General features: G+C 36.1%; 1 protein-coding gene across 2 annotated transcripts in view; it reads right to left on the reverse strand.

The window, feature by feature from the left end:
- Positions 1 to 252: 252 nt before the first annotated feature.
- EFNA5 (ephrin A5) overlaps positions 253 to 16,121 on the reverse strand; it is a 326,593-nt gene continuing 310,724 nt past the window's right edge. The window contains exons 3-5 of one of the 2 annotated variants that reach the window (XM_027869240.1): positions 14,331 to 14,396; positions 13,845 to 13,925; positions 253 to 1,901 (exon numbers count right to left, since the gene is read on the reverse strand). In XM_027869240.1, coding sequence (XP_027725041.1) covers positions 1,780 to 1,901; positions 13,845 to 13,925; positions 14,331 to 14,396 — 269 coding nt within the window. In that variant the 3' untranslated portion in view covers positions 253 to 1,779. The remainder of the gene's footprint in view (positions 1,902 to 13,844; positions 13,926 to 14,330; positions 14,397 to 16,121) is intronic. The other variant, XM_027869241.1, reaches the window with a different exon arrangement.

Raw genomic sequence — 16,121 nt, forward strand, 5'->3', positions numbered from 1 at the left:
ATGCATTCCATTTTTCACATTTGACATGTTCATCACAGTTTTCGTTTTTTGTTCATGTTTTTGTTTTTTCTTTTGAAAGGCTTGGTTTCAACCAACATGTCGTGCAATAAAAAAAGGCTATTTTTTTCCCCATTGGTCTGACACATTTCCCTGACTATGCTTTGGAGTTCAAAGTTCATGGCAGCCTGGCCAGTAAAAATCCCAAGGCTTGCATTTCCTGGTGATCAATTTGTAAATCCCATGTTGGCCATGCTAAGATTCTTTGAACAGGGTCATCCTGCTTTTTTTTTTCAAGAAACAAGATATTTCCCCACATTCCTAAATGTATCAAAGGGATACCACATCTCTCACAAGTTTAAATAGGACAAGCATATATACTCACTCTCAGCATAAAGTATATCTAAATAATGTATTTTCTATTCTAGTGGATCTTTAAAAAAATATTTTGTTAAAGTCTTTGGGACCCCATCTAGTTAATCTCCTGTGGATAAACACATGTTCCCCCCTACTCTTTAAGCTGTATTTGAAAGGGAAAGAATATAGAAACAACAGTTGAATTTTTATTCCAGTTTTCCCTTTTGCCCACCCAATCAATGTTGACTGACTCTCCTGGTGACAGGGGTTTTATTTAGCTTCCCCTGTGGTAGTGGTGGAAAGTGTAGCAAGGAGTGAGTTTCAAGGCAGGATCTGTTTTGTTTCATTTTGCTTTTTTTGGGGGGGGGGGAGTAAAAGGAGAGAGTCAGGGGAAGGCAATAAAGCACTGGAGAACTAGCGTTCCAGAATCACATTTCCTCTGGCCAGTGATGTTCTTTCCTTGGTACGTTATCATTTCCCAGAGGGATATGCCAGGCTACATACTCTATCCACTCATCAACCCTGGCTTGTCAGCCCTGGGGAAGGTCACTTTATTCATAAAAATGCCTCTTTGTGTTTGTAAAACAAATAAACAAACAAAAACATTGTAGCACCATGGTGATCTATTTTCAAAGGGAAAAAAAACTGGTATGTGCTTCCCAGTTACAAAAAAAAAAAAAATAGAGGCACTCACATACATACCCCCAGTGTACTGCTATCTATGGTACCATGCTTGCTTTGTGTTAATATCTGTACATGTAACCTCCTTTCAAAACAAAGCTTCTGCAATGGAGCACAAGTCTTACTGTCAGGATTTCTTTAGGACAGTCATTTAAAAAAAATAAAAACCAGTGTCTTTACCTTTTAGAAGCCTGCTAATTTAGGAACTCCTAGAGGAAATGATGTTACATTATATCTATTGTTAATATCTCCCCTCCAGTCCTGACATGGTGACAAGATGCCCTGCATGATCATCTTACAGTACTGAATGAGAAGGCATAAATATTGTATAGGAGAGTAAAATCCTCCTGGGCTTTTCCTTCACTGACTGCATCTGCCACTATTCTTCCTTGTCCACATACTGATATCGCAGTTAAGCTAACGGAGGTGAGTCCTTTGAAGAGAATGCACAGGAGCATAAGAATAACTGGTGTCATTATAACAATTTGGCTTTTTCATCTGGAGTCCACTTAATTTGGAAAGGGTAAGAAAAATCATGAGCAAAAGGGAATGGGAGACAGAAACTAGTTATGCCTCCCCAGTTGCTGCTTATAGTTCAGGCTGAAAGGAGAAAAAAAAAAAAAGAAATCTGACATCTGCAAAAACCAATAAAAAAAGTCCCCTTCTTAGGATGAGCAGTTAGGTGGATCTCTGATGTTCCAAGATCCTGATGTTTTCTGTGACAGGTTACTGGAGTAAAGTGTGCTATAATGTCAAACTCATCGCCAGGAGAAACAGCAGGATTGCCAAAAGCCGACTGGGTATCCTTGGTGTTTGTGCCGCATTCTCACCACGGGATGGCTCGGCTGACTCGTGTACGGTGTCATCTGTTCAAATGGAAAGCATACATTCCAATGAGATTTCACATCCTTAATAACTCTCCTCTAGCAGCCTGCTGCTAACAGAATTCACTACCCTTCCGCAAAGTAGGGTAATGAACCTTGTGCCATCATTGACTTTCATGTCTATGTAATCACTCATTATTTACAACAAACAAAGGAAAGTCACAGAAAATTGTCTTTTTTTTAACAGTGTAAAAAGACCAGAGAGAAAATGTTTACATTTTGTAGCCATAAATATATAAAGAACTCTAATTCACCTTTAACCCTGCATATCTTTAACCCTGCATTACATGAGACTTGAATATTTAAATGTTCCTTCCTAAGTACAAAACCCTAATGTAAAACAACCAGTTCTTGGGAAAAGAAGCAGTTAACTTTGGTTTATCAGTGGTAGAAGGTAGCTGTCCATTTGCCTCATTTTAAAGCCTTTACATTATTAGTCTTGAATGCCTGTTGAATACCTGGATGAATTTCCAAATTTGAAAAATTAAAGATGAAAATAACCTCCTAAAATGAAATATACATAACACACAGTAAACTTCAATAAGCTGGTACCCACCAGCTCTGCTGCAATTAGTACCTAACTATAATATTATTTTTATTATAAAAGTCTCTAAATCCAGGATTAAATTACTTTAATTTATGTCTGGAAAGACAGCATGGTATAGTACAGTGGTACAGTATAGAAAGGGAAGGGGGGGGCTAAACCATACATAAGTGTCTCTGCTTGCCAAATATTGATTTAGAAAACTATATATTAACATTATGTATGCTCTATTGTATTTTTATTTATTTTGTTAAATATTTACCAATTATATGTTAATCTGGTTAGAGAACAAGGCTATTTCTACACCTCTGGTGTAGCAGATGGAGAGCTGGCCCAGAAAAACCTAGGTTCAAATCCTATCTATGACACATATATTGGCTATTTGATCCTAGTGAAGTTGATCTGTTCCCCCCAGGCAACTCTCTAAGGCTATAAGTTGCAAAGCAGGTGTTGATCTGCCAGTATCTTTCTCCCAGAGCTCCCAATTTCAATTACATTTGAAAACTAGTCAAAATAACAATACCAAATTCTCTGTGGCTAAAGCTTGGAATATAAATTATCAACAAAGATGCATATTTTCCTCTAAATAAAATGGATTAAGATGGTTGAACTTCCCCTCAACCTTTTCCAGAAAGTGATTTTAAGAGATTGCTTCTGACTATTGAGGCTCTTCCTGATTGCATGATTCATACAAGGCTTAATTTTGAAACTAGGAATTTTATGGTGATTAATTCTTTAATATAAACTGTTCGTCTGTATACCTAGCACAGCCTGCCCTAATACTAAAAATCTTCTCCCTTAAAACTGGCTTCTTTGCAGTTTTAGCTTGAGTATTATGTTATAGATGCTTGGGGTTAAATGTGAGTCTCTTTAGCAGAGATTCATTGAATGTCAATGGAATTAAACAAGGCAACACAGGAATTGTCATGTTGTATCAGATCAGCAGTGCATTTATTTCACTATGCTACTCAGTGTCTTACAGTGACACCAGATGAGAGTATAGTAGATGTCCAAGATATTGACCTCAAGAGGTTAAATATGTGCCCTGCATCCTTCAGTTTCCCTACAATGTTATGATGGATTTTTCATTCATTAATTTGCGTTTTTGAAAATGCTTTTCTTTTTTGCCCTATAAACATTGAGAGGCAGCAAAGCTTGGTGGCCTAGGAGACGGGAAGACAGGAATTCAAGTGCTGCCTCTGAGCATAATGGCTGCCTGAGTATTGCAAGTCAATTAACCTCTCAGTGCCCCAGGCAACTCTGAAAGACTCGAAATTACAGAACAATTGCAGAACCACTTTGGTAGGAGCTTCCTCACCTGGAGTTCTTTATGCCAATGAAATTACAAGTCTGGTTCAAAACAAACAAACTCCTCCCATGGAACCAGAAAGCCATACAATTTGCTATTTGTGGTGTAAAGTAGGGGTTCCTTTTATCTCTACTAAAATGACCCAATAAAAGCCTGGAGGGCTGTCTCTTGCTTTGGGCTTTAGTAATTAATTTGGTTCTAGTTCATTTGGTTCATCTTATTCACATAGAATATTATTCTAGAATGTGCCCTCTCATTCTTTATCTTTCCTGCATGAAGAACTTTAATCTTTTTTGTTTCTCCTTATAGGGAAGCAACTTTATAAGTTTGATAATTTTAGTTTCTCTTCTCTGGAACTTTCCAAGGTCAACTTTCAGTATTTGCCCAGGGAGGTATAGGGGGTTTGAAAGAGAGGAGTGAGAAAGTAGAGGAAGAATTGGAAGAAGAGAGCTGGATGAAGGAGGAGATATGCATGGTGCTGTCAAGTTCTTTGGAATCCTCCTTAATCTCTGCTATTATTCATCTTAAAAATTCATTAAATAGGTATTTAACAGAAGAGTTAGTCACAGCCCTACAAACACTTTGCAGGAAAAAACAAACCATTACACAGGATTTTGGAAGCCTCAATATACTGTCAATCAAACTGAGGTGGTTCAAAAAATGCCAGCTCAAGTCTCAAAGGGGTCTGGGCTCTAGCTGCTGACAGATGCTTGAGTCAGTTTTGCTTTCAGATATATGACAGTGTCTCAGTAGATTCCCCCTACTTCCAATGATCTTTTAAAAATATGTTGCCTGCTCTTTCTTCTTGTATATTTTTGGAGTAGGATCCCATAAAGGTACAGGAGATTTACTAAGATATATTTACAATAGGGGATAGTGTCACATGCTCTTATTTATGTAATGGCTGCATACAGTAGATGGGAGATCTTACAGACATCACTATACTTTGTGGATAGGGGCAGCTTGGTAATGATAATTAAGCTATCCAGCAAGTCAGTTGAGGGTAAAGCCTTCCCCCTTCTCTCAGAATCCAAACAAAGTCTCTCTGTGTTTACCATGATATCCTGTCAGCTAATCTAGAGTAACATCAGGAATTTAGGTTATTTTATTTCTCTTCTGTGCCCCATCCCTTCCCTTTAAGAATAAAATAATAGGTTGAAATCTTGGAATGTACCTGAGAGATTATTTAACCCAGCCAATTCATTTTATAAATATGGAAATTAAGCCCCAGACAAATGAAGTGACTAACCTAAAGCCTCTTATGCCATTGATAGTAAATAGCAGAACCAGGATTCAAACTCAGATACCATAACTGCAAGTTCCACACTCCTGCCAACTGTACCAAACTGCCTCTAGAGTGGGACTCCTGGAGTTGGTGCAGTGGATTGAGCAAATGAAGAGTTTGGAAACTTGAAGGCAAAAGATCTTGATGTGAGTCCTAGCTCTGCCCTTTAGTAGCTGTATGACCTTGGGCAACCCACTTAATCTAGTGATTCTCAGACTTCTCCCTCTAAAAAATGGCAATAAGAATAGTAAGGCTTCCTACTTCCCATATTTATTGTAAAGAAAGAGTACTTGATAAAGGGAAAGATCAAAACTGGGGCTGTGACTTCAATGATGTGGAAAAACTCCCCCTATCAACACAAGCTGGCACCTTCTCTGCAACAGAGAACTGCTGAGAGCACTGAGATATTAAATGAGTTGCTTAGGGTCATAAAGTCAACTATTTTATTAAAGTGTCAAATCCAGTCCATTAAGGCAATATCATGGGTCACACAGCCTGGCACTTTTCCATGCTTCTACAATGCTTACATTGACTAAAGTGGGACCTTCATGTAAAGGAGGTCTATGGCATGAGAAGAGATGAGAAACTGATCAGAATATTTGGTGACTTGTACTCTTTTCAGGTTTTTATGCATGACCTAAGACTCTAAATGACAAAATAACTTTTTAAAATAACAAAACAAAATACACTCTAATGGATCAAATCCATTATAACGGATATAATGGATATAATATGAATAAGGCAACTAACACAGTGCCTGGAGCATAGTAGGTACTTGATAAATGCTTGTTCCTTTTCCAATAGAACATACGCCTGAATGGATGATTGCTTAAAATGTCAACAATCCCAGATATGTCTTAGAAAATGTGCAATTTAAATACTTTCCTACATAACCATACTTCATCTTCACAGTCAAACAAATCAAGTCTATGAATTCCTGAATCCTGGTACTCTCCAGCTAGGGTTTAATGAGGGTTCACTGGCAATATTTTTGAAGCTAGTATGTAATACACAGCTTGGCCTATTACCACCCTGTGACTGTGGCAGGCAGAATATGAGAGCACATACAAAAGACAAGTACATTCCAAAGACAGGTAAATTAGTACACAATGTAAATGGCATGCAATTGAATTCTTTCAGACCAACTAGATTTATTAAGGTTGTATCTATGAACACTAGATGAGAAGAAAAATAAGCTGGCTTATCATCTGGTGGCTTTTCTTGATTTAATTTCTAACACAAACATGTTTGACAGAGCTTTTCATTTCAATGTGGCTGTTTGGCTGAATTGCCCACATTGACCACTTGCTTTACTGTTGCATAGGCATTGTCTAAGCCTGTGTAGCACACACCAGCCTGTCCCACCTTGCCCAGAGCCACCAACAGCTCAACTAGAAAGTGGTTGAGGTAGTATTCGAGCTGAGGTCTTCCCAACCCCAAGACCAGTATTGTGTCTACTACTATTCCAACTAAATTATTTCTATGGTCCCTTTACAGCTCTAACATTCTATAATTCTCTACATGTACTGAGAGCAAAATGATAATGATGTCAAAGAAACTGTTTCTTACTGTCCACATAAAATGTATTTTTTTTAAAATTAGAGATTATCAAGCTTTCTATCTAAGCACAAAAGTTTTCATTTTTAAAAAAATGTTTACATATACACAAATATATTAGTTTGTCCATTGGAATGTTTGCAGAATCTACCTGATACCTGTACAGACCAGAGTAGAAATGTTTAAAATTTTTAAATTTTAATAAGAAAATATTGTATAATCACTTAGAAAAAAAGTTTGGACAAAGGGTGAGTTTGAGGGAAAAGGTGAATAATGTTTCTGACTTGTGGAACCAAAAATCCCACTTTGTATTGTTGAATTCAAAAGTAACTTTCAAAACATCATGAGAGTCCTCAGTATATTTTTCTAGTAATAAAGTGGCTATGTCATCTGTAAAGCTACCAAATTAAAAGGACATTTCGTTACAATGATAAAAAGGATAACTTCTAAAAATATCATTGGAGAATTCAATTTAACAAACATTAATAAATTGCTTACTGTGTACAGAAAGGTCTCATGGCAAAGTACATAGAATGTTGGGGTTAGAGTAATTAATATATAAATTTAAATTGTGCCTCTGACATTTACTGGTTGGACATTTAACCTCTAGTGCCTTAGACAATTCTTTAAGACTTAGCCATGTGGTCAACTGGGCTGTATTTGGTGGATGAACTTTCTTGTGAGAAATCACTAACCTTTCACATATACATAAAGCGTGGTGCTAGGTGCTGGGAATTCAAAGACAAAAATATGGAAATTAATAGATGACCATTTTCTGTATGTATCATGCTTTCTTCTACCCCACTCGCTTCCACCTAGAACCTTAATGCAATCAGTAGTGTTATTGCTATTAGACAGGGTAAGTAAATCAACTATGGCCTCCCAGACTGCTACTTCCCAACATATGTAGTCTTCCCCCATGAGAATATAAGCTCTGTGGGGTCAGGGATATCTCAGTTTTGCATTTGTGTTCCTAGCACTTAATGCAGTGCTTAGCATATAGTTGGCATTTAATAAATTATTTTCATTCATTTATTCAACAATTAATTAATCCCTGTACTAATTTTAAAACAACCAAACAAAACCATGAGAAAGACTACCACAAAAAATAGCTACTCCATTAATCAGTGAATAGGTATGGATTAATTATCTACTATGTACCAGTCACTGGAGGATAACTCCACAGTTGTGAACCTGGGTGACTGGGATAATGGCAATGTCCTCTACAGACACACAAAAGACTAGGGAAAAAGAAGTGAGTCTGAGGGAAAAGATAAAGAATTCTGTTTTGGAGGTGTTGAATTTGATATGCCTACAGAAATCTAGTTCTAAGTGTCAAATGAGTTGAACAACTCAGAATCACAGAATTTGAGAGCTGGAAGTGACTTAGTCATCTCTTTTTGAAAAAGGAATCTCCCCTATAACATACCTGACAAGTTATTCAGTCTCTGCTTCAAGATATCCAATGAGAGGGATCCCACTACCACCTGAGGCAGCCCATTCCGCTTTTGGACAGCTCCAATTGTTAGGAAGTTTACCCTGACATTAAACCTAAATTGCCTATTTTTAACTTCTACCTAACACTTCTAGATCAGCTTTTTTAGCCCACAAAAAGGACATTTTAAATACCTCTATGGCATAACTCTTCTAATACTGCACACTACATCACACCCTCGAATATTCTCTCTAGACTAAGTATCGGGTATTCTTTCAACTGATCTCATATTTGTAATCAAGGCATTTGCCATTCTAGATACCTTCTATAGACACCCTTCCAGCTTCTCAATGTCCTTCCTAAACTATTTCACTCATAAAATGAATACAATACTACAGAAAAGGTCTATCCAAAGCCTCCTTAGTCCTGAAAGTTATGCCTTACTTAAAATAGCCAAAGTCTTCATTAATTTTTATGACTGCTACAGCACATTGATGACAAATAATGAATTTGCAATCTACTAAAACCCTTAGGTTTTTTTTTCCATACAAATTTCTGTCTAACCATGCCTCCCTCCTCTTGTTCATGTGAAACAGATTTTCTCTGAATCTACATGTAAATTTATATTTCTCCTTAATGAATTTCATAATTAGATTTGGCCTGGTGCTAGAAGAGCCCAGAATGTCAAACTCACAAACAGCAAAACTCTCCAGTACAGCCTCACCCAGATTACAATGTAACTGGGAAATTGTAAAAAAATTAAATAAAAATATATTACAACACAGCTAATGTTAACTGGAGGTTTTCTAAGTTTATATGCAGTACAGAGAGATCTGTTTCTATTTGAGTTTGACCCCATTGCTCTAGTCTATCAAGATCATTTTGGATCACAACTTTATCATCCACTGCTAGGTTTCCCCTTCTAGATCTGTAATCTGAAAATATCACATATATACCACTTATGCCTTGACCCAAATCACTGATAAAAATGTTAAATAGCACAGGATCAAGCACAGATCCTTAGGGTCCTCCACTGGTCATCTCTTGCCATATTGATATTGAACCATTAATGACTATTCTTTGAGTCTAGCCATTCAACTAATTCCAAATCCATCTAATTATGTTATCATCTATTCCACAGCTCTTCATCTTTTCCATAAGAATAAAATGAGATACTTTGTCAAATGCTTTGCTAATATTCGGGTAAATTATATCTATAGTGTTCCCCCAATCTTAAAGTCTAGTACCTCTGTTAAAATGGAAAAAAAAAAGTTAACCTAATATGTGTTCTCATTGAAATTATGCTGGTTCCTTGCAATTGCTACTTCTTTTTCTAAATATTCACTCACTATTTCTTTAATTATCAGTATTAGAATTTTTCTAGGAATAAAATCAAGTTTCTAGCTTTCAAGTTTTGTTCTTTTATCCTTTTCATAAGTTGGGAAATTTACTTTTTTCCAGTCATGTTACTTTCTTCCCTCAGCCCTCATTCTACAAAATCTTTCAGTAACTCAGTGATCGAGTTATGTCAGCTTTCAGGCTCTCAAAAAGGTAGTTCATCTGGGTCAGGTAATTTGAATTAATCAAGGACAACTAAGTGCCCTGCACTATCCTTACTTATTATATTGGGTATCAGTCCCCCGTTGGTCATTTTTTGTTTTTCTATTTCCAGTGCAAAGGTCATTCTCCTTGGCAGACAAAATAGAAACAAAATGAGAATTAAGTAACTATGTCAAAATTTTCTCATTAGTTTTCATCATTCTATGTACTTCAAGTAGGGGTCCTATCCACCACTTTTCCCCAATATAATTTGAAAAGATCTTGTTATCCTTAGCTTTCTCTGCCAGTCTCAGATCATTCTGATATTGAGCATTCCTGATACTATTTTTCAAGAGTCATACTGTGCTCTTACGTTTCTCTTATGTTATCTGCCTTTGTTTTCTTCTTCTGAACATTTTATTTCTAAATTGATTGATGAATTTCTTGTGCATCCATAGTAATCTCTTCAGACTGCTCCCATTTTTCTCCTCAATGGAATTATTTCCCTTTAAGTCTTCAGAACTCCATTCTTGAGGGTTTCCCATTCCTACTACACTGACTTCAGGTGTGAAATTTTAGTTCATACAGTCCTCCACACCCAATCTTCCTCTGAATCTTTTGAAATCTGCTCATTCCCAAATGTAGAGTGCATTCCAGATGATTCTTGGATTTCCTTTTGTCTATCACAGATTATAGGAGGCAGTGGTCACTTCCCCCAGGTTCTGCTTATGTTTACTCCAGTAACCAGTTTGTCCCTGTTAGTGAAAATCAGATCCAAAATGGAATTTCCCTTTTTGGTTCTTCTGCCATTTGAAGGATGAAGTTGTCATTAAGACAAAATCAAGATGTTGTTAGCTGCTCTGCTTGTGACAGAAAAAAAGCTCCAGCAGATAGCTAGATGAATAAAGTCCCCCATCACTACTATATCATGCCTTTTACCAGGCTTGATGCCTATTCTATTTCTTTTTTTCCTTCTATGCAATCCGTCTATCATACAATCTGATGACAGAAGTGCTTTTATTTCTCCCTTCATCAATCTTCATCTAAATACTTTCCACCACACTTCTATACACTGGCATTTGAATTTCCTCTCACAAGTATGCCTCCTACTTATTCTTATTCTTATTCTTATTAGTTTTTCTTGCTTGTTGCCTAAAATTTGGACATTTGTGTATATTCATTTTGTGCTCTTGTTTTAACTGTTTCCTTTCTTAGATTTTGTTTCCTGTAGACTTTTGGCCTTCAACTTCTATTCTATATTCTCTATAGTTACTCTCCGCAGAATCTAGGCTGGGGAATACACAAAGGCAGTTTTTTCCCTCCTCCAGATTGTTGGGAATGGGGACACTGATGATAGAATCCAGGGTGGGTAGGAAAGGTGAAAAGTATTCAAAACAACAAGGAATGGGTCCCATGTATTTTAAAGCCATTTTGATTAAATTTGCAAGATAACATGCAAAATATATTTTTAAAAACCTCAGGAAACAATTATCCAGCTTTGAGAAGGAGGCTCTTTTTCCACTATGCTCTCCCTGTTTTCCCACATACAAGTAAAGGTGATGAGGAAGCACAGTTGGAAAGGTGCTGTAACTGGAATGGAGAAAGGAAGAAAAGGCTTTGGGAAGAACTCTGAAAGAGCAACAGGGTATAATGGAGGGTGAGTAAAGATTGTGAAGGTGAAAAGAAGGGCATAAATTAGCATTGCCAGTGGGACTGGAGAAAACTGGGGAGGGAAGGAATGGTATTAAGAATGCCTCAGGTATCAGTACCACAGAAAGAAATATCAAATCTTTTTGCAGTCATGAATAGCATCACACAGGGAAGGTATGCTACGTTCTATGCTTTGTGGAGCCCTGTAGCTGGAAAAAGAGGGTGTGTAGAGATGAAGAAGAGCAGAAGGTGAAAGAAGTGGGAAAGAACATTTTCTTGGCTGGAGTAGATAACTTACATAAGCAGAGAATACTATCTTGAGGAACAGAAAGGGAGCTGTAGGTAGTCATGTTAAAAAAAAAAGATTTCAGGAGGGGAATGAAAGACTGAAAAGAGAAACTTTTTAAAGCTTCTCTAATAAACTAACTCAAATAATAATAATAAGCTAACTGAAATAAAGTTGTGAGTTATACAACTCCCTTTGTATCTTTGAGGAATCAGCTTTAGTTTAGGGAAGAGAACACTATGCTTATTATTAATGTCTCTATAGAGCCTGTATACAAAGCACTTTTCTAGTGTTATTTCTTCCCCAAACTTGCTCTGTGACAATAGATACGTCATTTCTCTCTTAGCATCAGTTTTCTTGCAAATAAAATGAAGGAACTTGATGAGATTATCATTAAGGTCCCTGTTGGTTCTAAGATTCTGAGAGTCCATGTAAAAATGTTAGTGCTTGAGTACTCAATTTTTTCTACAATAGTCTAAAGGGGATAATGGAGCTTCCCAAAATAACTAATTCTTAGTAATTAGATCTGGTAGATATACCTTTCATTTACTTGATGGGCAAGACTTGGAAAAATAAAAATGCTTCAGGAAGACATGAATATTTCTATCAGTTAAAAAAATGAAAGAATATACTAACATACAGTATTTATTCAGTTTAACTTTCCCTACAATCCCTGTCAGCCTTAAAAGTGGACTTGAAATCCTCTTTAACACCTGTATTTCTTGAAATAAAAGTTCCAATTACAAGTAGTTAGAAATTTTCTGCTTGAATCAGGAGCTCCTATGTTATGGTTTTGAAACTCTGCAATCTTCCCAAAAGAGTAGGGCGGAGTGATGCACTGATGATAGAATCTGGGGTGGGTAGGAAAGGTGAAAAGTATTCAAAACAACAGGGAAGGGGTCCCATGAGTAATTTCTGGCTTTAGTTTTTCTTCCTATTGGAAAGGACATTAATTTGTGGTGGGACTGAGCACAGTAGCATATTCATGACATGCCTCCTTTCCCAGTGGAAGTTACATGATTCAGGGTCATATTTGACTGCTGTTGGGTACTATATTTATAAGGGGCAGGGGAAACAAATAGGAGAGCAGAAGAATAGGTGGAATAAATATTTTATTTATTCACAAAATAATAACAGAAAGCTTTATTTTTCAGAACACTTTAAAATGTAGAAAATGACATATGTATGTATATGTTTACATATGTGTAATATATGTACATATATATAATATATCCACACATATATGTATATAATAAAATCTATTTTGAGATTCAACACAACCCTTTAAGGTAGTGTGTCTTCTTTCTGATTCACAGATGGCAAATCCTGAGGCCCAGGCTTAGACTGTCTATGGTTATATAGATACTAACTGTAAACTATATGCTTTGAGTCTGGGTCTGCCTAACTCCAAGCCCAACATTCTATTCCTTCACCATGCTACCTATCCAAAACTTGAATCTTGGTCTTGAAAAATGGAAAGATTGTTGGATTTAGAGCAACCCAAACTGAATCCAAAACCCAGTTTTGATGCAATATGACTTGGAACAAATCATTTAATCTCTGTGAATTTTAGTTTATTCATCTGTATAATACAGATTCTTGTACCTCTTACCTCACAGGATTATTGTGAGGAATGTGCCTTTTAAACCTTTAAAGGGCTATACAAATGTGAGAGAATGATAATGATGATGATGATGATGACGATGATGATCATGACATCATGAATTTAGGCTATTTTATGTAATTTGGAGCCAGAAAGTAACACAACTAACTATGCTATAAAATGATATTTAAAATTTTAATGTCAGTTAAAGCTCATCATTTGCCTTTATCAACTGCATATGGAGTGATAAATTTTGAATCAGCTACATGTTTTGTTGGGCATTATTATTCTTAGTTAATGATCTCATTACTTTTTTCCATAGATGCTAACATCATGTAAAATAAAATTTAACAAATGTATACAGTAGTCTAACAGCAGGAAAACAGATCTACTTAACAGACACAACGGTTCATTGGCATGCGGGGAAGATGTGAGAAAAGGCAGTGATCTGAATATTCTACAGAGGATTCTATGTTAGGGTGCGGCATTTGATCAATCCCATGTATCCAAAAAGTGCCACTTTTTATCTACCATGCACTACCCAGGAATCCTAAAAAAAAATGAGCTAGATCATAAGTCATATTAGCACTGCTAGAAATGAGCAAAAGCAGAGCAACTATACCCATGCAAACATGCAAAGAGGAAGAAAGGAAAAAAGTACTGAAGCACCAGAGAGAGAGACGCATTGGTTAAAAGAGATTCTCTAAGCATACTAACCTGCTGGTTCTAATGAATTTTCTACTTTGTCGTTAACATCGAAAACACGATCATGAACACCTATAGTTTTCATACAGCTGTCTATAACGAAAATAAAGATAACAGCCAAATATGTTAGTGAGACACCCTTAAACGCCCCATTTTCCTTCTTTTTTTCTCTCTTTCTCTTTTTTCTGTTCATTTAAATATAGGTTATTTTTAATTCTCTGGCATTTATTATTCAAGTGCCAATACTGTCTTCTGTTTGCTGTACATGTATCACAGTCTAAGAAACAACAAGTTAGCAAATGCTATGTATTTAATAAAAAGCTTTATGAAGAATGATAAGAAAAAATATGATGAAAACTGAAACATGAATGCTGATATACAGAACAGATACCAGAGAGGGTTTAACAGTAAAAAAAAGTTTTACCATAGCTAACCAGACCACACAGTGAAGCATGCACTAGGAAAGCCACCCTTGAAAGATCATTCTCTTGAACTTACTTGCTGGTCGAACAAAGACTTTGAGCTTTAGACAGGACCTCCTTCCATTATCTGGGATTGCTGAGGCTGTAAAAGTAAAAATAAGGAAAGAAAGAAGAGAAAATGGGAAATAAAACCTCTAATTATTCTTCATTTCCAAATATGAAATAGTTCATTTCAACCTGTCTTCTGAATAATATTCTACTTCTTCCTTTAAAATAAAAGTTTCAGATCTAAAGATAGCCATTCATTCAACAAACATTTATTAAGGGCCTACAAAGATGGAAAGTGGACATGTTCTCTGAACTGAAGAAGCTTATAGTCAATGAGATTATCATTTGAGGAGAATAGTCAGATGGACCTTTTCCTCTTTTAAAATGTCTAGAAAAGAAACTTTATCTCACACTTCTAATTTTACTCATTCCTATCATCTCAAAAGAATAAGGAAGAAGCTACATAAGCATCTGAATAATCTACAAAATTACATCTTTGATTTTTTTTCCCAGAGACACAATTTCTTGACCAAATCTTTTAACAATTCTCTCTACAGAAAACAGAGAGTTTTATATGTCATGCTTTCAAAAAAACATGCTTTTTCCTTACTACAAAAAGCAGAGCCCACCCCAAGGCCCAAAATGCAAGTAAAAATTAACTGCAGATAGTGATAGTGGAGAATTTAACATGACCTATTTCTTTGAAGAAATGCAGAGCATCACACTCACTGAAAGCTTATCTGTCTATGGTTTGTAGGTAATTCACTTGGAGTCATTACTATGAATTTGGCTCCATGTTTTAGCTAAATAAGCTAACAGCATAACTTACTACATCTTCCTATTATAAAAACAATGGTACTTTTAAAAAACTCACTACAAAAAAAAATATATTTTTTAAATCTTTAATGAAACATTTTATGTCATAAATCATTTGGTGAAAATCAGTAGGATTATATGGACTTAAACTTCCCCCATGTTTCAAAGATTATTCTTCTCCTAATATACAAAGTGTGCTCACAAAGTGTGAGCATCAAAGGGTATTATAGAAACCTCTAAGACCTCTTAATAACTGCATATGTTTTCTTCTCCATCTTAGATGACTTAAATGAACATTGTTATTCTCTTTTCCTGTAAGTTTTCTAAGAGTGGGCCCTTTGTTTAAAAAAAAAAGAGAGAGAGAGAGAGAGAGAGAGTGGGAGAGATGACATCTAGGAAGTACACAGATTTACAATTAGATTTGACATCTCAGCTACATAAAAAGAGAATTTGATAAGTTTTTTTTCTCTCATTTTTTTCTCTATTATTCTCCTGGGGAGGACAGAGAACTAAAATGATTCATGTACATCTATAGACTCTGAAAGGTGAGAGTGTACAAGAGGATTAGTCAAAACTAATTTAAAGCATTCTTTTATTGCTTAGTGTAGTTAGTATAAATTACACTCTACTTAAAAATTCAACACACAGAAAGAAAAAAAGGAAAAGCGTGCTAAAGTAGCCTTGCTCCTCTTCCTTGGCACTTGCTGAGGACTAACTGAATGTGCAAAAATGCCTTTTGTTTTTAATGGAAAGGCCAAAAAAGTGCACAGAAAAGTTTCTTCTTCCTCCCTCCCTATACACACACACACACACACACACACATTCTGACAAGCAGTTAAAAGGTGCTAACAGCTGGCCTTGCTGTAGGCATTCATTAAATCAAAGTCAGAAAAACTGCCTCTACTGACATTTACAGTAACTGGTGTGCTATTTGGGGGAGAATATTTGCACTCTGTGGTTTGATCCAGGAAATGGTGTCCTTCCTGTGGCCCTTTACTACAAG

This window comes from Vombatus ursinus, unplaced genomic scaffold, assembly GCF_900497805.2.
Source record: "Vombatus ursinus unplaced genomic scaffold, bare-nosed wombat genome assembly UNPS02014792.1, whole genome shotgun sequence".
NCBI classification, from domain to species: domain Eukaryota; kingdom Metazoa; phylum Chordata; class Mammalia; order Diprotodontia; family Vombatidae; genus Vombatus; species Vombatus ursinus.